This window comes from Rhineura floridana, chromosome 19 (assembly GCF_030035675.1).
Source record: "Rhineura floridana isolate rRhiFlo1 chromosome 19, rRhiFlo1.hap2, whole genome shotgun sequence".
In the NCBI taxonomy this organism is placed as follows: domain Eukaryota; kingdom Metazoa; phylum Chordata; class Lepidosauria; order Squamata; family Rhineuridae; genus Rhineura; species Rhineura floridana.
The window spans coordinates 21274834-21295434 of record NC_084498.1 but is presented as its reverse complement, the minus strand read 5'-3'; the positions used below and the strand labels follow the sequence as shown (position 1 = coordinate 21295434).

Below are 20601 nucleotides of genomic sequence, written 5' to 3'. Positions count from 1 at the left end.
TTTCTCTTTCTGGGGGAAGGGGTGCAGCTCAGTGGCAGATCAACCTACGTTGCAAGGTCCAAGGTTCAATCCTTGGCCTCTCCTGGTGGACCTGGAATATGGTTCTACTGGGTAGCCACTGCTGGTCAGGGCGGACCAGCTTTAGCCAACATGGCACCCATCAGATGTTATTGGACTACCACTCCCATACTCCTTAATCATTGGCCATGCTGGCTGGGGTCGATGGGAGTTGGTGTCCAATACATCTCGAGGACAGCACATTGGCTGTCCTTAGTGTAGGCAGTACCAAGCCGAACGGATCAATGGTCTGACTTAGGATGAGGCATCTTCCTGTATTCCTTCCTTTTTTCTCCTACTGATCCACATTCGACAATATTGCTCTCTCCCGCAAACATTCCTCTCTCGCCTCTCCCTTGCGTGGGACAAAACTCTCACTGGCAAAGGCCTCTCTCCTCCCCTTTGTCTTCCTCTCAGGGACTTTCGCTCAGTTTAGACTGACTCAGCCAAACTCGGCATCGGCATCTCTCGGAGAAACGGTCTGGATCTCTTGCCGGAGGAGCAGTGGCAGCATCGCCACCTACAATGTCGCCTGGTATCAACAGAAGCCTGGCAGAGCCCCCAACTTATTAATCTACTGGTTCGGCACTAGAACCTCTGGAACCCCCTCATGATTTTCGGGTTCTGTTGACAAATCTGCCAACGCCGTCACCTTCGCCATCTCCAGTCTGCAATCTGAAGACGAGGCTGACCACTACTGCTTGTCTTACGAGGGCAACTACATGTATTACACAGCGATGGAGTTGATGGGGAAGTGAGACAAAAACCTCCTTGCAGAAGTTGGGCACTAGTTGCAATTGGCAGACAAAGAGGTAGAGGCTGTTCGAGCACTCCTGGCAATTTCCCTCCAGCCCCACTTGCGTTACAGTCACGGCCATTGCTCTCCCCTGCATTAAATTCAAAATGTGATCGTTGAAAATGATATTTTAAGCTGAGCCTGTTGTCACTAGTTCTGGAAGGAACCCCTTTTAAAGCAATGGAGGAGCCGTCAGATATATTGTTACGCTCGCCCCGTTTCGCTGAGTGGTGAAAGGTTCCTTAGCCAAGTTTGGTTTCCTTTGGAAGGAAGATACTGAGGGTTTATTGGCATTGTGTAATAACTTGCGTTTATTTACACATCTACAGGTGAACATAGGTGGAGGCACAATGCGTAAAGAGTCTAGCAGAGAGCCCCAGACCACTGTTCCCGTGCCAGATCTCTAGGGAGACAGCCAGCACTCTAAGATGCGTTTACAGAGTTTTAAGTCTGCTATGGATGATTCTGCAATGGGCATTCACTACGGAAAAGCCATGCTTTTTCCTTCACTTTTTAAGGGTCAGCTGCCCAATGTCACAATCAGAACCTCCTCTTCCCATGTCTTCACTGTTCAGTTTCCATTTCTTTAGAGCTAGAAAATGTCACTTGGCCTATCACACAGCTTGTGCAATAGCTTTCCTGGCAAACTGTGGTCTGTAGAGATTTCTCTAGCCATCTCCTTCTCTATGGTCCATCTCTAGTCTTTACAAATCACCTGTTACTCCTTATTTTCCAAAGAGCATTGCCCTTACATACATTTCTTTATTTTTTTCTCCGTAAATTGCAAGCAAGAGGCAGTTTGTGTGTGTGCAATGAGATAAACCAGAGCTGGCTGCATCTGGGGCCCCTCCTCTTTATTCGGCAAAAACACCACTGGATGTGGCACCGAGGACAAAAGTCCTTCCTCTGCCTCTTCTGAGGCATCCCTGATACATTTCATCAGTGGCCAGTTGATGTCGCTGTTGCACTTTCAGAGCTGCCTTGACGGAGTCCAAAACGTTGCCCGTTTGTAATGTATTGCTTAATCTGTGCTGTGACGTGTTTCACATTGCAAGTGCATTTTTTTCTTTCTGTTATTTTAACCATTTTTATGTATGCTGCTTGAGTTATGAGGTGGCATAAGATTGCCGTAAAGAAAGCAATCCGAAACAACAACAAAAAATGCATGCACAATTTGCTACTGTGAACCGTAGCCTTCTCTGTCTACAAGAGGTGGAGGAGAGGGTAGGAGAGTTGGTTTGCAGAAGGACTAATCTCTGCATAGCAACTAAAAGCAGGGCCGGATTATCCATTAGGCTTAGTAGGCTGAAGCCTAGGGGCCCGGAGCTCTTGGGGGGCCCTGGGGCACTGGCCCGAGGCCCCCTGGAGCTACAGGGGGCCCTCCGCTCTCCTTCTGCGATCCTTGGAAGCATCCATGGACCACCATCCTCCCGCTATCCCCCCCGCTTTAAATACCTTTCCGTTATTTTTTGCGACGCTCAGATTTGCCATCAATAAATATGGCGGCCAAGGTTTCCTTAAGGGGCTGAAGCCTCTGCCGCCATCTTGGCTGATGGCATGCATGAGTGTAGCACGTTGCTGCCATCAGCAAAGATGGCGGCAGATGCTTCAGCTCCTTAGGGAAACCTCGGCCGCCATCTTGATTGATGGCAAACCTGCGCATGCTGCAAAAGAACAAGGGAAAGGTAGGTGAAGAGTGGGGATGGGGGGCCCAGACGCCAATCAGCCTAGGGGCCCTCCTCAGATTAATCCAGCCCTGACTAAAAGAGCCCCATTTGGCTGACTGCTACCTCTTCCCTCATTCCATCTGAAGTCTGTGGCCAGATGCAAACTCCGTGGCTTCAACATCAGCCAGGATGAGCACAGGTGGAGGCACAACGCATATAGAATCCAGTAGAAATCCATAGACCACTGCTCCCATGCCGGATTTCTAGGGAGACAGCCAGGACCCTAAGATGCCTTTAGAGTGTTTTAAGTCTGCTCTATGGATGATTCTGCAATGGGCATTCACTATGGAAAATCCGTGCTTTTTCCTTCACTTTTGAAGGGTCATCTGCCCAATGTCACAATCAGAACCTCCTCTTCCCATGTCTTTCATGCTCAGTTTCCATTTCTTCAGAGCCAGAAAAGGTAGAATACGTGGGTTGTGGAAGGACCCTGGGCATCTCATGTTGCAGGTGCCAGGTGGGGAGGGGGAAGTGGGTAATGATGGGACTAGGAGGAAGCAAGGGGGAGGATCTCTGTCTCCTGACCCAGCAGTAGGTAGCAAGGTAATGGAGGAATCTCTGGCTTGTAACCTGCCAATGCTGGCCACTGAGCGATGGGCAAATTCTTATTAGCACCCAGGTGGTGCTTCTCAAAGGGGAGGTGCAGGGGCTGAACCCTGGGAGGGATGTTTTTGTGTCAGGAGCCATCTTCTCTGTCCCTTGATGCATTTGAAGCGACATATGGTTGGTTAGGGAAAATGTACTTCAAACATGTTCAGATGAACAGCTTTCTCCACCATGGCTTCATATAGCCTGGTGCTACCTCTGGAACAAAAACAGGTTTGGGGGCTCAAGCCTAATCGCTTTCATTGAATCCAAGTTGAATTGAATTCAAATCTTGCGGCCCTGGGGATTGTTTGGTTTTAGCTAACACAGTCTTTGTGCGGCCTCCAGAGATGGTGTGACCTGCAATGTTTGTGGAAGGTCAATTCCATGAACCTCGCCAGGATTTTCGGAATGCCCTGGGCTAAGAACAGACCAGTTCATCCCATGATTTATGGACAAGGGGATACCAGAATGATGAATACTAGATTGCCTGTGGCTGAATGCAAGGAGGGAGCAATAAAATAAAATACTTTCTGTTGCTTCTTCCTTCTCAGACTCCCAGGCCCCTAAACATGCCATGACCAGCAGGTTGCAGCTGCTTTTTCTGTGCTTGCTCTGTTGGTCCTTGAGTGAGAGAGAGAAGTGAAGAAGTTACCCATTTGCATGAAGGGGCTGCTCCCTCCATCTCTGGGGATTTAAGAGAGGCTGGGGGATGCCAACGGGATATCCTGCTACTTTTAGAAAAAGTTGCCCAGCAGATTCCTCCACAATGGCCTGGGACCTGCTTCTCTTCACAGTCCTGGTCTCCATAGGTGAGGGAAATTCACTGAGCAGACAACTCTGACTAGAAACCAAGACAGGCGTCTTCTGTGCTCTAAAATCTTGTGCTTAGCACAATATTTGCTATTGCTCCACAGTCAATCCCTCTCCTAAGCAGTTTCCTGCCTTCTTCCCTTCCAGGTCTTAGTGTCCAGCAGCTACAGACCCTGAAGGACCCGGAATTTGTGGCTCCGGGTGGGACGGTCACTATGTCTTGCAGATTCAACAGTGGAAACATTGGCGATGGCAACTATCCTTGGTGGGTCCAGAAAAAACCTGAGAGTAAACCCCGGACGTTGATCTACACCACCAGCACCCGGCCGTCTGATGTTCCAGCCCGTTTCTCTGGGTCTCGATCAGGGAATGTGATGTCCCTGACCATCACGGGGGCCCTATTGGAAGATGAAGCTGTTTATTACTGTGCTGTGTGGACTGGGAGTCAGTTCCACAGTGGTTCATTCAGATGGGGAAGTGAGACAAAAACCTCCCCTCTGTTATCTCTGTACGTTAACAGAAGCTGAAACACCTCTCTTAGCCTTGTTTTGTGTGTGTGTTATAAATGAAGCCCCAGATAAAGGCTGAAGTCAATTTCAGTTGATCGGTTTGTTGAGTATTCATCCTGATTTGCTTGCACAAATTTTGCAGGATGCTTAGACAATGCCTGTTTTTTACTGAACATTCATTCCAACTTGTTTGCAAGAACCATTGGTCCATCAAGCTCAGTAATCTCTGCACTGACTGGCTGTGGCCTGTCAGGATTTCAGACTGGGTTCTCTCCCAGCCGTTTCTCGGGATGCCGGGATTGAACCTGGGATGTGAGCTGGGTGGATATTATATCACTGAGCTATAGCTTATTGATCCAGGACTGATTTGGAACAAGGGTACCTATTTGAAAACTGGGTTTCCAAATACACCTTAGTCCCCATCATATATTACATTATTAGGTGGACCCCAAAATACTGTAAGAGGTTCCCCAATATTGCAATGTATTAATTAACCCCTAGGTCAGGGGTATGGAATCTCTGGTCCGAGGGAGGACAAGGCAAATGTGGCCCTTCAGGACTTTCTGTCTGGCCCTCGGAACTCTCTGCAGGCCACACACCGTCTCCCTGATAATCCCAGTGGCTTGTCTGGATGGAGAGAGGTGTGGATGTGTGACGTGTTCCACACTAAAGAAAAAAAATGTTTCCAGGATCCCTTCTGTGCACCAGCCTTTACCCCTTTGAATGTGACATCATTGCCTCGCTCCCATCCAGGCCGAAGCAAGGGCCTGTCCAACTGCTTTACAAAAGGACCTTTATGCAAATTTGTCCTGTGCTTGGAAACCCCATAATGCTTTGCAAGCACATGAGGATCTAGGCAAGAGGATCAATGATCACAGAACACATTTGCATGAAGAGGCAACACTTTGGCTCTGGGAGATTTAAAAGAGGAGTAAGGAAGGTTGGACTCCTACGGGGAGGAAGGGCGGGATATAAATCTAACTGTCGTTAGAAGAGGAGTGAGAGAGATTCCTTCAAAGTCAGACTCCTTTAGAGGCTTCACCATGGCCCCATCTCTGTTCATCCTCGCTCTTTTCATTTACTGCTCAGGTAAGCATGTGGATGTGATCTTATGTTACAGAGGCCAATAAGAAGACTATCTATCACAGGAACAGCGTGCTTTGAAGATATGTGAGAGAACTGCAAATGTAACCTAGTGTTTGCTTCTCCTGTTTTTCAAAAGGTGTCAGTTCCCAGGCAACTGGGATTCAGCCTGCCTCTGAGTCGGTGTCCCCAGGACAAACGTCTAAAATCTCCTGCACTGCTGGTAACAGCAATTATGCCATTCCCTGGTATCAACAGAGATCTGGACAAGCCCCTCGCTTTGTGCACTGTGATGCTTGCAGCAGCAGGGGACCCGGGATCCCTAACCGGTTCACTGCCACCCGCTCTGGGAATACTGGTTATTTAACCATCACCAATGTCCAGGCTGAAGACGAGGCTGATTATTACTGCAGTAGATTTGACAGCAGTGGCAGCACCTTACACGGTGGTAAAACCTTATGGGGAACTGAGACAAAAACCTTGCCTCTTCCTCCCCAGAGTGAGGAACGTGATCGACAGAAAAGAACTTCATATGCTTTGTCTCTGCAGCTGTTCTCTGGTCAACCTTACAATGGACAGAGCTGGAAGAGCCAGAAAAGCCTCTTGAATTCCCACCTCCTTCTGCAAAGCAGGACCATTGGCCACCAATCCAGTCCACAGAGTGACACATGGAAAGTTCAATGACTCAGAGTGCAAGTGTACTGGTGGCTCAAAGAGCCTTGGACTTTATATCAAACACGGCAGAGATGCCACGTGCTGATCCCCAGATCCGGCTGTGCTGAGCAGTTGGAGGTGGCTGTTCCTGTCATTGCCCTGTTAATGAGTTTCCGATGGATTCCTGAGCTTGCCACTGTTGCAGGCTGAGTGCCTTTGATTCACAGTCTCTGCCTCTCTTATGTCAGGAGGGGGCAGCAGAGACCACATCATTACAGATATTGAACGTGGCTTTTTAAAAATCCCAATACATTCTGCATTAATGTGAAGTTTGCTAGTCTTATATCACAGGGCTGGGAACCTCTGGCCCGTCAGATGTTGCTGGACTCCAGTTTCCATAAATCCCAGCCAACATGCCCAAGGGGACGGTGGGAACTGATGTCCAGTGATATCTGCAGCACCACAGGTTCCCTTGGCCTGTTGGAGAAAGACCGTTCAAAAATCAGTGAAGAAATGTGCATAACATATTTGAAGGTGGGATGCCTGAAGAATTCATTTGTTTGGAAATTTCTTCTGGGTGACCTTCTGAGAGCTCCGTGCCGGGGCCAGAGGCAAAACCCAATGGAACACTCAATGGAACAGTATGGTAGTTTCAAAGAACACTAACACACCTCTCTTCATCCTCCCTTCAGGCAAGCGAGAGGCATTATCAAGGTCTAAGGACACTTTTCAGCCATGCAGAAACCCTCGAGGTGCAAAGCAGGGCCAGGGAGGGGTGTGGCCTGGGTAGAGTTCCAAGAGCCAGACAGTTGGGTCTGGAGGGCTGCATTTGGCCCCTGGGCCTAAAGTTGCCCACCCTGGATACACATGATGGCTCCTTATGGGGGTTCTTCTTGGATTCCTGCATTGAGCAGCGGGTTGGACTCGATGGCCTTATAGGCCCCTTCCACCAATCTATGATTCCATGATTAATTTATTTTATTTACTACTTGTGCTTATAGACTGCTGTTTCCCAAATATGCCCAGGCAGGCTACAAAAGTGTCACAATTGAAATAGACACCATCTACTTTAAAATCAGAAAATAACCCCACAGAATGAACCAGCCTCAAAGTTAGTACAACAGAAGAGCAATGCAGAGAAATGGAAGAAGAGAGGTATAAGCATGTCCAGAGGATCTGGACCCATCAATACCATTCTTTGCAGAACAATATTGTCTGGGCTGCCCTGAGTGTACAGCTCAGCTTGTGCAAAACCGGTGGGTGGATGGCCTTCTTCTGAACTAGAGAATGAGAGCCTTTTGACCTATGTAACTCCTTGGTTGAAACGGGCTCAGAAGTGGAGAATTGCCTTGCTTCCTTTCTTCATAGTCCCCTGTGGATCCATCCCATGTTAGGAATGTTCACCAGTGACATGTTCCACACTTTAAGAAAGGCATTCCCAGGATCCCTTTTGAAAACACTTATTATCCCTGCATCACCGTTTCCCGCATTGAGTTATGCCATCAGTCTCTTCCTGACCGAATGAGGGCCAGCCCTACTGCTTTTAAAAATGTCTCTTATGCAAATTTGTCCTGCGGTCCTAAGCTTCAATGTCCCATAATACCCTGAAGGAACATGAAGTCCTAGTAGAGGGGGTCAGTGATCGCCAAACACATTTGCATGAAGGGGCAACTCTTTGGCTCTGGTGGATTTAAGAGAGGAGGGGGGAAGATTTTTTCAGAATGTCAAACTCCCTTGGAGATCTCACCATGGCTTGGTCTCTGTCTATCCTTGCCCTTTCATTTAATGCTCAGGTAAGGGTGTGGAGATGATCGCATGTCACATATCCAGATGGAAAGCTATTTATATTTATCATGGAAACATAGTGTTTGGGGGATATGTGAGAGCACAGAAAATGTATCCAAGTCATAGTATTTGCTTCTGGTTCCTCCCCCCCCCAAAAAGGTTTGAATTCTCAGTCACCTTTGGTTCAGCCTGCCTCCGAGTCTGTTTCGTCAGGGGAAACAGCCAAAATCTCCTGCACTGCCATTGATAGCTATTACTCAATGTCCTGGTATCAACAGAGATCTGGAGAAAGCCCCCGCTATGTCCATTATGTTGGGGGCAGCAGGGGAGAAGGGATCCCAGATCGGTTCACTGCTTCTGACTCCAGGAACGTGGGATATTTGACCATCACGAACGTCCAGGCTGAAGACGAGGCTGTTTATTACTGTCTTCAGTGGGATGGCAATAGGAGAACGTTTCACGGTGGTAAAATCTTATGGGGAACTGAGACAACAACCTTGCCTCTTCCTCCCCACGGTGGGTGAAATACGAATGAGTGAAAAGAATCTAAAATGATCTGTGTCTGCAGCTGTTTTGAGCCAATCCTTCAATGGATAAAACTGGAAGAGACGGAAAAGCCATTTGAAGTCCCACAGAGCCAGTGTGGCATAGTGGTTAGAGTGTTGGACTACGACCTGGGAGACCAGGGTTTGAATCCCCACACAGCCATGAAGCTCACTGGGTGACCTTGGGCCAGTCACTGCTTCTCAGCCTCAGAGGAAGGCAATGGGAAACCCCCACTGAATACCGCTTACCATGAAAACCTTATTCATAGGGTCACCATAAGTCGGAATCGACTTGAAGGCAGCCCATTTCCAGTTTTTCCTTTTGTAAAGCAGGACCATGTACCCGTCAGCCCCGCAGAAAATACATTCCACACCCAAGGTGCCTCCAGGGAAGTTCAGATCAAAGAGCTGGTTTCAGGAAAGTGAGGCTTGGGAGTTTAGACCAGATGCAAGTGCATTTTAGGAAAGATGAACTATGGCAGAGATGCTGATTCCCAGATCAGGATGTGCTCAGTAGTAGTAGGCGGATGTTTCCATCATTCCCCCTTGTTAGTTACTTATGGGTCACGTGAGGTTGTCACTACTGCTGGCTGAGTGCCTTTGATTCACAATCTCTGCCCTTCATATGTCAGGAGGGGCCACCGAGACTGCTGCAATACAATTATTGAAAAGGAACATTTTCTGTCCTGATAGTCTCTGCAATAATTTCATTCAGCACAACGGGACCAATCAGATGAAAGTTCTTTATAGTGTTCTTTGTATCTGTCATTGTGTTTGATCATCAGGTGCTTTGGATGGGCATTTGCCCAGGAAAGCAGCCTAAAAATAGGGAGCTTTGTGGCTGTGTGGGGATTCGAACCCTGGTCTCCCAGGTCGTAGTCCAGCACCTTAACCGCTACACCACACTGGCTCTTATACTGCAAAAAAGGTCAGAAAAAGAAAATAATTCCAATGGCAGTCGATGGGGAGCGCTTACTCTCCAGTAGGGGTGTTTCTGAGAGCCGTCTTTTTCTTTCTTGTTTGCGCGCACAGCTCCTGGTGGAGCCAACGTTCTGCCAATCCAGCAGCTCCAGAATGGGAAATGGCTGTCCCGGAGCTTCCCACTGGTTCCTCCTCCGCTGGCAACCCTTCCCCCGGCTTCCCCTGTGTTGGATCGCTCTGTTAGGGCCTTTGAGTCACAATTTCTCCTCCCCGTCAGGAGGGGGCCGCAGAGACTGCTTCATTGCAAACATGGAGAAGGAACATTTTCTGTCCTGATTGTTTCTGTCCGAATTTTGAACGGCACAACGAGACTGACCAGGTGGAAGTCCTTTGTAGGGTTCTTTGCATCTTTCATTGTGTTTGATTGTCGGGAGTTTTGCATGGACATTTGCCCAGGAAAGCAGCCTAAACGTATTGTAAATAAAACAAAATGTCAAGTATTCATGACATGCTCCCGATTGATCCACGTGCTTCTGTCACATTTTCACGCAGAGCTACTGAAGGACCTCCCGTTTCTGCCTGCCTGATGAACACATTTACACAAACACACAGGCCGAATGCCAAGACAACCCTTCTATGAATAGGAAAAATTAATAAAAGTCCCTGGAAAAGTGCTGTTCAGCTGCATGCGCACTAAATGGCCATCTTCAGCTTTATGGGCTGTAGCAAACTGTATAGCCCAGTGCAAAACAGGTCTCGGAAATCCCATATTCCTCTCTGTCCGGTGGGATGAGTAAACGTGCACAGGATTGGGCCTGTTCAACTCAATCTTTTATGCGCTTCCTTTGGACTGAGACCCATTGATTTCAGTGAGGCCGACTATAATGTAAATGTGCACAAGATTGCAGCCCTAGTTTATTTTATTTTATTTATTTATTTAATTTGTATCCTGCCCTTCCTCCCAGCAGGAGCCCAGGGCGGCAAACAAAGCACTAAAACACTCTAAAACATTATAAAAACAGATCTTAAAATACATTCAAACAAAACAGCATTAAAAACATAAAAAAACCTTTAAAAAAGGGTTAAAAACATTATTAAAAAAACATGTTAAACAATTAGTTGCATTCCTTTTTGGGGGTGTGGGGGGCTGGATTGCTGTTGTACTGTTTGCTTGCGCCAAGGGGGGAATAATGAGCTTGTCCCTTCCAACATAAGGGCTTTGATTCTGACAAACTCTTCTTAACTCCATCCCTCTCTATTTGCCTTGGGGAAACTGATGCTCGTGCCCTCTTTCATCTCCATATATGGAGTCTCTCTGCAAGGGCGGAGGGACCTGGTGGGAGGTGATTGGTGGAGGAGTTGCATTCCTCTGCTTTAAAGAGCAAATCATGGAGTCCCTGGCAGAGACCCCCTTTGCCTCAATATGCAGAGTGTGCCTGGATCCCTCCCCATGGCCTGGCCGTACCTGGCTCTTCTCTTGTTCCTCACTCAACCTTCAGGTAACAGAACCAGCCAGACTCTCTGGAGCAAATGTTGCGCTGAGATTCAGCAGGGGTCAAAACGTTTCTCTTGTGGTTTTCTATTAGTGCAAGTAAGTTTCTTTATCTCTCTTTTGCTTTCTAGGTTCCTCCTCGCAGCCAGTGCTGACTCAGAAGCCCTCCGCCTCATTTTCCCCAGGTGAGACAGTGCATCTCTCTTGCACCTTGTCCGCTGGATACAGCAGCAGCAGCTACAGAGTCAGATGGTACCAGCAGAAATCGGGTGGCGTCCCACGATTTCTGTACCACTATTACAGCAGTGGCAGTGAAGGCAGAGGCTCAGGGGTCCCAGAGAGATTCAGCGTCTCCCCTGATTCCTCCAAAAACCTCTGGAATTTAGTGATCACAGGAGTTCGAGCTGAAGACGAGGCTGATTATTACTGCAACGCGTGGGACGGCACTAGTGGGACGTCCCACGGTGGTGCAGGCTGATGAGGAACTGAAGCAAAAACCTGCTCTCTTCCTCCCCAGAGTGCTGAAAGAGGAATGCTTGAAGAAATGACTTTGGTCTGTGTGCCCACCACTGTTTAAATCACAGAGCTGGGAAAGACATGAAGGGGAATGAAGGGTTTCTGTGGCCCTTTTCTAGAAGCACAAGTACATCTCTCTCTCTCTCTCTTGGTTTCTCTCTTTTTGCAGGTTCTTCTTTCCAACCAGCGCTGACCCAGAGGTCCTCAGCATTGCTTCCTCTGGGCGAGACAGTCCATCTCTCCTGCACCTTGCCTGATGGAGACAGCTTCATCAGCTATGGGGTCAGGCAGCAGAAATTGGGTGATGCCCACTTTTTATATCACTGTTACACCGTCAGTGACCACGGCAGGGGCTCAGGAGTCCCAGAGAGATTCAGCATCGCCCCTGTCTCCTCCAAGTACCTCTGGAATTTAGTGATCCAGGACTTCAAGCTGAAGATGAGGCTGATTATCCCTGTGCCATGTGATGGTACAATGGTAGCATGTTCCATGGTGGCCCAGTCTGAGGGGGTATTGAGATATAAACTCCTCAATGCCTTATTGGGTCATACATCAGCAGGTGGATCTAACATGAAATGGAGCGACTCCCTTACGAGGAAAGGTTGCAGCATTTGGGACTTTTTAGTTTAGAGAAAAGGCGGGTCAGAGGAGACATGATAGAAGTGTATAAAATTATGCATGGCATTGAGAAAGTGGATAGAGAAAAGTTCTTCTCCCTCTCTCATAATACTAGAACTTGTGGACATTCAAAGAAGCTGAATGTTGGAAGATTCAGGACAGACAAAAGGAAGTACTTCTTTACTCAGCACATAGTTAAACTATGGAATTTGCTCCCACAAGATGCAGTAATGGCCACCAGCTTGGATGGCTTTAAAAGAAGATTAGACAAATTCATGGAGGACAGGGCTATCAATGGCTACTAGCCGTGATGGCTGTGCTCTGCCACCCTAGTCAGAGGCAGCATGCTTCTGAAAACCAGTTGCCGGAAGCCTCAGGAGGGGAGAGTGTTCTTGCACTGGGGTCCTGCTTGCGGGCTTCCCCCAGGCACCTGGTTGGCCACTGTGAGAACAGGATGCTGGACTAGATGGGCCACTGGCCTGATCCAGCAGGCTCTTCTTATGTTCTTATGTTCTTATGTCAAACAGCCAAGGCAACCCAATTTTATTTATTTTATTGCTATAAAGATTTGTGTACACATACGCTGTGGGAGCAGCAAAATGTAGCAGCTGTAATACTCTCCAGAGAAGGTGACCTGTTTGTTCCATCTTTCCTGTCCAGCTTTTCACCTGCATTACCTGCATTAGCCTGCTGGGCACTTCTGAAACCATGGATCTGAGCTCTCTAGATGGCAATGCTAGGCAGAAATTGGTCAACAGACTGTGATCACAATCTCCTGGCAGATCTTCCTGCACAAATGAATGTGAGATGGGCACTGCTGTGCTAGTGTCCTTCCTGGTAAATTAAAAAAATCAGAAGAGCCTGTGGCCCATCTAGTCCAACATCCTGTTCTCACAGTGACCATCAGATCCCATGGGAAGCCCTCGGGGTCTCACTATATCTAGGCTTTTCATTATTATTATTAACTGTCACTCTCATTCAGACACCTGGAAACCAAGGTCAGATATTGTCTGCTGCACCCTGTTGCTTCCTCCCAAGGGAGACTCTCTTCATCTGAAAGGACACCGGGCTCATTCAAGCTGAAAACTGCGACAACCTTGCACTTGCTTAGCTCTCAACTAAATTTATACTTCCTGCCACAAGATGGAGCTATTGTACCACTGATGTTTGAGTTGCTGCCATGTTTGCCAAATGGTGGGGGAGCCAAGAGTGGTGGACACCAGGGAGCCCCCCTTTTCCACTGGAAAGACTCCTGCGCTTTTACATTTACACAAGATGCAAATACAGTCTACATCCCTGTTATCTCCATACTGGAGAAAGCTTTCCTCAGGATTTCTGTCTGTTTTGCAGCTTATTATAAACAACAGGATTACTGCCAGAAAGGAAGATGAAAACTCATGAAAACAATATGGAAATAAGCACTGGATTGCATGCAACTGAGTCCTACTCAGAGTGGACCCATAGAAATCAATGAACTTAGGTTAGCTATGTCTATTAACTTCAATGGGTCTACTGTGAGTAGGATTAACACGGAATACCTCCTGTTATGTTCAGAGCCAGATTTGCCATGCACTGACTATGAAAGAGTTGTGCTAGATCAGACCAAAGGACCATCTAGTCCAGCATCTTGGTTCCCACAGTAGCCAACCAGATGTCCTTGGGAAGCCCACAAGGAGGGCATGATCACTCTCCACCTCTTGCTTCCCAGCCGCTGGTATTCAGAGGAATCATTTCTCTGGAAGTATCCTATAGTCATCTTGACTAGTGGTCATCGATAGGCCTATTTTCCACTAACCTACTTGTGAAGCCCTCTGAGTTGCTGGCCATCATTATATTTTTGGGACGCAAATGCCAAGATACAAATATAGTCAACATCCCTGTTGTGTCCATACTGGAGAAAGGTTTCCTTGGAATTTCTTTCTGCTTTGCAGCTATTATAGACCACAGGATTCCTGCCAGAAAGATGAAAACTAGTGAAAACAAAGCAGAAATAAGCACTGGGTTGTATACACCTAAGCCCTACTCACAGTAGACCCACAAAAATTGATGAACCTAAGGCAGTATCACTCTCCACCTGTTGTTTCACAGCAACTGGTATTCAGAGGAATGGTGCCTCTGAACCTGGAGTTATCCTATAGTCATATTGACTAGTGGCCGATAGGCCTATTTTCCACTAATCTCCTTGGCAAGCCCTCTAGATTGCTGGCCATCATTATATTTTTAGGAAGCAAATGCCATAGTTTAAACCATGTGCCGTGTGAAGAAGTGCATCCTCTCGTCTGCCCTGAATCTTACCCTATTCACTTTCATGGGATGACCCTGGATTCTATTTTTATTTAGTTATTTTGTGTTCCATCTTCCCTTCAAGGAGCTCCAGATGCCCTACATGATCCTCCCCATTCTGATTTTATTCTCACAACAACCCTGTGAAGAAAGTTAGGCTGAGAGACAGTAACTCACCCAAGGTCACCCAGTGAGCTTCAGAGCTACTGTAAGTGGGGATTTGAACCTCAGACTCACCACCACACCATACTGGCTCTAGTGTTTTGTACCCCCAGTATCCACTTTAGGGTCTCCAGTATGTTTGGATAGGTGTGGTTGAGGACCAGCTCTAAGTTTGGGAGGGGGAGAATTTTCTTGTGGTGGGCCTCCTCCTCTGGCTTGTTGGCAGTGCTCTCAGCAGACCTGGGCAGCTGAGTCTCACCAGCATTGTAATTTCCCACAATGCTCTAGAACATCCCCAAGTGATGGGCATAGTGGGAAATTAACCGGGCGGGCCAAGTGGCACTACTCAAAGTGTTGGGCCAGACTTTTTTTAAGGAGATGTCCAGAGCAGATGGCTGCCTAATGGTGCCAGTTGCTGAATTCAGGGTTGTCTCCAAGAAAGTCATACTCAGAGGAGGCCCATTAAAAGCAATGGACTTAAATTAGCCATGCCCATTGATGTCAAGGGGTCTACCCTGAGTATATTGCAAACGGCAACTCTTCCCATTTCTAAGCTCTGCCTTCCCAACAACCATTTATTGTGCTGATGATGGCATCCTATGACTTCAGACAGCCTTCTGATACAGAGAGTCAATAGTAACTAGCAATATTTGCATACCAGTCAAGGAATTTGCCTCCATGGAGAAGATTTAAGAGAAGAGCTCATAGGAAGGCAGGGAAGAGAATTGAGTCCTGTGCATTTTTGGCACAATGTTTTGGGTTCCTGTGATTTTCTTCCTCGGGGCGCTTTTTTCAGGTGAGGATACCTTTTCTTAGGTGAAGGCTTATTCTGAGACAAAGAAGTCTTTTTTAAATGTTCACCCAGGTGGTCAGTGGGAATGGGGGGAAATCTGTTTTGTCTGCATTTTAATGAGAAACTACATTACTCACATTTCTCCAACAAATATGCAAATTGGAACACAGTTATCCTTCAAAATGCATCATATTTCTCCAACTTTTGCAATGCAGTTTTCCAACCAAACAATGTCTACAAAATTGCATGTGTTGGGTAAAAGTGTGTAGAAAAATGCAGATATCAGAATGTATAAAATGCATAATGTTAGGGGAAATTGCTTTGCAAAAATGGGTATCTTAGCCAAAACTATATGCAAACGTAGGAGAAATTTGCATTAAAATGCTGGTGAGCTTTCACAAGGATTTCTTAAAAAACAAAAATAGCAAATTGCTTTAGAAATGTGGGGAACTGAATTTAAGATTAGAAAAATGAGAAGCTGAAATTAATGGATTTGTCCATTCTTAGGGGTCAGTTACATTGCCTATGATCTTGTTGCAGGTTCAGAGTCTCAGCTAGTTGTGACGCAACCCCCTTTCATCAACGCACTCCCAGGAGTGACAGTTAAACTCTCATGCACTGTGAGCAGTGACTACAGCATCAGTAGAGATAGGGTGCGATGGTTCCAGCAGAAATCAGAGGGCCCCCCACGATTTGTATACCACTACTACACCAGTAGCGACCAAAACAGGGGCTCAGGGGTCCCAGAGAGATTCAGTGTCTCCGCTGATTCTTCCAAGAACCTCTGGAATCTAGTGATCACAGGAGTTCAAGCTGAAGATGAGGCTGAGTATTACTGCAACACTTGGGACAACAGGTACAACGTGTATCACTGTGATCCATCCTTATGGGGAACTGAGAGAAGAACCTCTCACTTCTGTTTTCTTTAACACACTGCAAAATCACGCTGTCATTAAAACTGTCTGTGAAAAAGCTAACACCAAATTCCAACCAAGATCCTAATACGTGTATGTTTCTGATTCAATATCAGAGCAATTATCAAGGAAAAGTATAGTAAGAGATGTAATTTGCTTTACCTGTTTTTAAGACTGATTTTTAAAGTGTTGTAACTTGAACTGAGACCTGCTGGTGAAGAGCGTGTAACAACCACCACTACAACCAACAGCTTGCCTCACAGGGCTGTGCATCAGCAGGAGATTCTGACCAGGGGCCAATGCAATAGTCTAATGTTTTCTTGAGTAGCCAATTGTTTTAATGACTGTTCTGTTTTGGTCTCGAAGGGTTTTTTTTGTGTGTATAATGTTGCTGTACACCACTTTGATGGCGTGCAGAGGGTGGCATAGAAATACTTTTATAAAGAAATAAACAAGAAAGAAAAGTCAAAGTGCAGGAGTCAGTTGCCACTTTTTTTTTTAAAAAAAGAAATACTACTACTATTAAACCAGCCTTTCCCAACCAGTGTGCCTCCAGATGTTGTTGGACCACAATTCCCATCTTTCCTGACCATTGGCAATGCTGGCTGAGGCTGATGGGAGTTGTGGTCCAACAGCATCTAGAGGCACACAGGTTGAAAAAGGCTGTATTAAACTGTAGTAATGTATTATAATGTGTTGTCATTACATATTTATTTCTCTACCTGTATTTGTACTCGTGGGCATAGTGGCTAGAGTGCTGGGCTAGAACCTGGAAGTCCAGGATTCAAATCCCCACATAGCCATGAAGCTCATTGGGTAGCCCTGGGCCTGCCTGACAGAGCAATCCAACTCAAGGGAAGCCGGTGGATGGGGTCCCAGCAGCAGAAGAGCCAGTGGGAAGGTCTGCAACATCCATTGCCGTTCAAGAGCTGCTGGGCTGTTGCAATGCCGGCTCAGCTCAGAGCTGCGCGCATGAGTGGAAAAGAATAAGCTGGCTCTCGCAAATACCCCAACCAGCAAAGAAGCGCTTCCTATAGACTTTCCTTGGAGGAAAGTTTGGATAATGTAAATCTATCTGTATCAACATACATGCTTCAGGTTGATGTGCACAACATAACAATAACAGCTAAAAGCAGTGAAGAGGACAGAAAAAAACAGCAGATGAATATTAAAAACAATGCAAAGTAATAGAGACCTATTCATTCAGTTGGGAAAGCTTATGTTGCACGTGGAATTTGTTACTTTCATAAACTGCATGTATTGTCCTTGCAAACTGCTTAGAGATTGGTCTATTATTAAGCAGTATGTAGGTATACGAAATAAATAAATAATTCTTCTTCAGAGCCCCTGGGGTTCTCTTCCTTTCAGAAAGCCCTTGGTGAGCTCTCAGAGGAGTTTAGAGCCTTCTCTCCTCAGAGCCTTTCAGAGACCTCTTTATTTAAGCAGCCTTTCCCATCCATCCCTCTATCATCAGGTGTGTGTAAGTAGCCTCTCCTTGGCCACGTTCACAGCTTACATTTACTTCGCTCTTATTCTACGTTCAACAGTCGCAGCGAAGTTCCCACAAAGAATTCTCTGGGAAGAGGCATTGCTTGTTAAACCACTCTGGGAATTGTAGCTCTGTGAGAGGAAGAAGGGGTCTCCTAACAACTCTCAGCACCCTTCACAAACTATCCTTCCCAGAATCCTTTGGGGGAAGCTAGGACAGTGGCAGAATTGTATGGCATGAATGTGGCTCTTGACTTACCACTCGGGTGGCTAACCTCAGAAGCCCTGCCTTTTCCCTCATACCCCACTGTGTCCTAACAGGTCTCTGTGACAAAGCTTGCCCTAGCCTAGCTCTATGCTCTTTTCTTTTTCTGTTGCTCCTTCTCTGCCCTTGCTCCCTCCCTCCCCGGAGCCCCCTCGAAATGTGCCACCCGCCAAACTCTTATCCTGTGGCTGGTTGTGCATCAATCTTTCTCTCCCTCTCCCAGCCTCTTCTGGTCTGTTTGGCTCACCTCTGCAGCTCAGCATCAGGCAGATGGCATGAGTGGGGAGCTGCTGCACCAGCATACTGTTATTCGTTTACCCAGCAGGGGATTCAGGCAGGAATCCTGTTGCCTGTAATAGCTGCAAAGCAGACAGAAATCCCGAGGAAAGCATTCTCCAGTATGGAGATAACAGGGATGCAAACTGTATTTGCAACTTGTGCAAATGCTGTGCTAGTGTCCGTCCTGATAAATTAAGAAAATAAGAAGAGCCTGCGGCCCATCTAGTCCAACATCCTGTTCTCATAGTAGCCAGCAGATGCCCATGGGAAGCTCAGGGCGTCTCACTATATCTAGGCTTTTCATTATTATTATTACCTGTCACTCTCATTCAGACACCTGGAAACCAAGGTCAGATATTGTCTGCTGCACCCTGTTGCTTCCTCCCAAGGGAGACTCTATTGATCTGAAAGGACACTGAATTCATTCAAGCTGAAAAGCTCAACAACCTTACTTAGCCCTCAGACCAATTTATACTTCCTGCCACAAGATGGAGCTATTGTACCACTGATGCTTGAGTTGCTACCATGTTTGCCAAATGGTGGAGAAGCCATGAGTGGTGGACACCAGGAAGCCCCCCCCCCTTTTTTTTTTCTCCTGCAAGAGTCCCGCACTTTTAACAATTGCACAAGATGAAAATACTGTCTTCTTCATCCCTGTTGTGTCCATCCTGGAGAAAGCTTTCCCCGGGATTTCTGTCTGTTTTGCAGCTTATTATAGACAACTGGATTTCTGTCAAAAAGAAAGATGAAAACTAGTGGAAATAAACAGCGGGTTGAATTCAAATAACTCTTACTTAGAGTAGACCCATAGAAATCAATGAATCTAAGATAGCCATGTCTATTTGCTTCCATTGGTCTGCTCTGAGTAGGAGTACCTGAATACCACCCGTTATGTTCAGATCCAGATTTGCCATGCATTGAGTATAGAAGAGCAGTGCTAGATTAGACCAAAGGACCATCTGGTCCAGCATCTTGATTCTGACAGTGGCCAACCAGATGTCCCTGGGAAGCCCACGAGGAGGGCATGAAGGCAATATCACTCTCCGGCTGTTGTTTCCCAGCAACTGGTATTCAGAGGAATGGAGCCTCTGATCCTGGAGGTATCGTATAGTCATCTTGACTAATGGCCATCAACAGCCCTATTCTCCACAAATCTACTTGTGAAGCCCTCTAAGTTGCTGGCCATCATTATATTTTTAGGAAGCAAATGCCATAGTTTAAACCATGTGCTGTGTGCAGACATGCATCCTCTTGTGTGCCCTGAATCTTACCCTGTTCACTTTCATGGGATGACCCTGGATTCTAGTTTTATTTAGTTATTTCGTATTCCATCTTTCCTTCAAGGAGCTCAAGATGGTCTACATGGTTCTCCCCTTTCTCATTTTATTCTCATAACAACCCTGTGAAGAAGGCCAGGCTGAGAGACAGTAACTCACCGAAGGTTACCCAGTGAGCTTCATAGCTAAGTGGGGATTTGAACCCTAGTCTCCCCAGTCCTAGTCTTACCACCATACCTCACTGGCTCTAGTGTCTAGTACTCCCATTGTCTACTCTAGTGTCTCCAGTATGTTTGGATAGGTGTGGTTGAGAGCTATCTCCAGGTTTGAGGGTGGAGGAATTGTCCTCTGGTGGGCCGCCTCCTCTGGCTTGTTGGCAGTGCTCTCAGCAGATCTGGGCAGCTGAGTCTCACCACCATTTTAATTTCCCAGAATGCTCTAGAACACCACCACGTCAGGGGCATAGTGGTGGACCAACTGGCACTACTCAGAGTACTGGGCCAGATATTTTTTTTAAAGGGGGGTCCAGAGCAGACAGCTGCCTAATGGTGCCAGTTGCTGATGCCAGTCTGTCCTGTGTTCCTAGGTGTTGAGGGAAATACACTCTGCAGATATTCAGGGTCATTTGGCTTGCCCCTAAAATGGATACTGTGGTCATGAAGATATATCTCTAGGCATACACAGAATGCTTCTCCCTGTCCTGTTCTCTGAGTGTTCAAGGCACACAGGGGAAAACCAGCAGTGTCCTGTTAAGTGTCTGAGTCAATAGTCTGAGGCAGAAATCCAAAGAAAGAATCTTTCAGGACCTTGGAAAGTTCCCACAGTTCTGCCAAGGCAGCTCTACAAGCTGTCGTCTCTGCAAGCACCTAGAGCCAACCGAAGCCTTAGATACGTTGGTGTCCCCTGTAGTCCAATGGGTGGTACTCTGTTATTTTGGGATGTTTTTAATTGTTTTTAGTAGGCTTCTATTTTTCTTGTTAAATTGTTTGTCACCTGTTTTGTTTGTCATCCTGTTATTATTTGTTGTTATCCATTCTAC

The 20601-nt window shown here is 46.7% G+C and overlaps 4 gene segments (V, D, J or C); all 4 read left to right on the top strand.

The window, feature by feature from the left end:
* Positions 1-3902: 3902 nt before the first annotated feature.
* Positions 3903-4505, top strand: LOC133373468 (immunoglobulin lambda variable 8-61-like). The segment is given in 2 exon segments: positions 3903-3977; positions 4126-4505. Coding segments are annotated over 2 exon segments (423 nt in total).
* Positions 4506-5423: 918 nt separating this feature from the next.
* Positions 5424-9811, top strand: LOC133373467 (immunoglobulin lambda variable 2-14-like). The segment is given in 3 exon segments: positions 5424-5576; positions 5710-6018; positions 9753-9811. Coding segments are annotated over 3 exon segments (414 nt in total).
* A 1081-nt stretch (positions 9812-10892) lies between these two features.
* Positions 10893-12787, top strand: LOC133373466 (immunoglobulin lambda variable 5-52-like). The segment is given in 4 exon segments: positions 10893-10974; positions 11099-11431; positions 11653-11952; positions 12762-12787. Coding segments are annotated over 4 exon segments (735 nt in total).
* Positions 12788-15266: 2479 nt separating this feature from the next.
* On the top strand, positions 15267-16268 carry LOC133373465 (immunoglobulin lambda variable 5-37-like). The segment is given in 2 exon segments: positions 15267-15342; positions 15880-16268. Coding segments are annotated over 2 exon segments (435 nt in total).
* The last annotated feature ends 4333 nt before the right edge of the window (positions 16269-20601 follow it).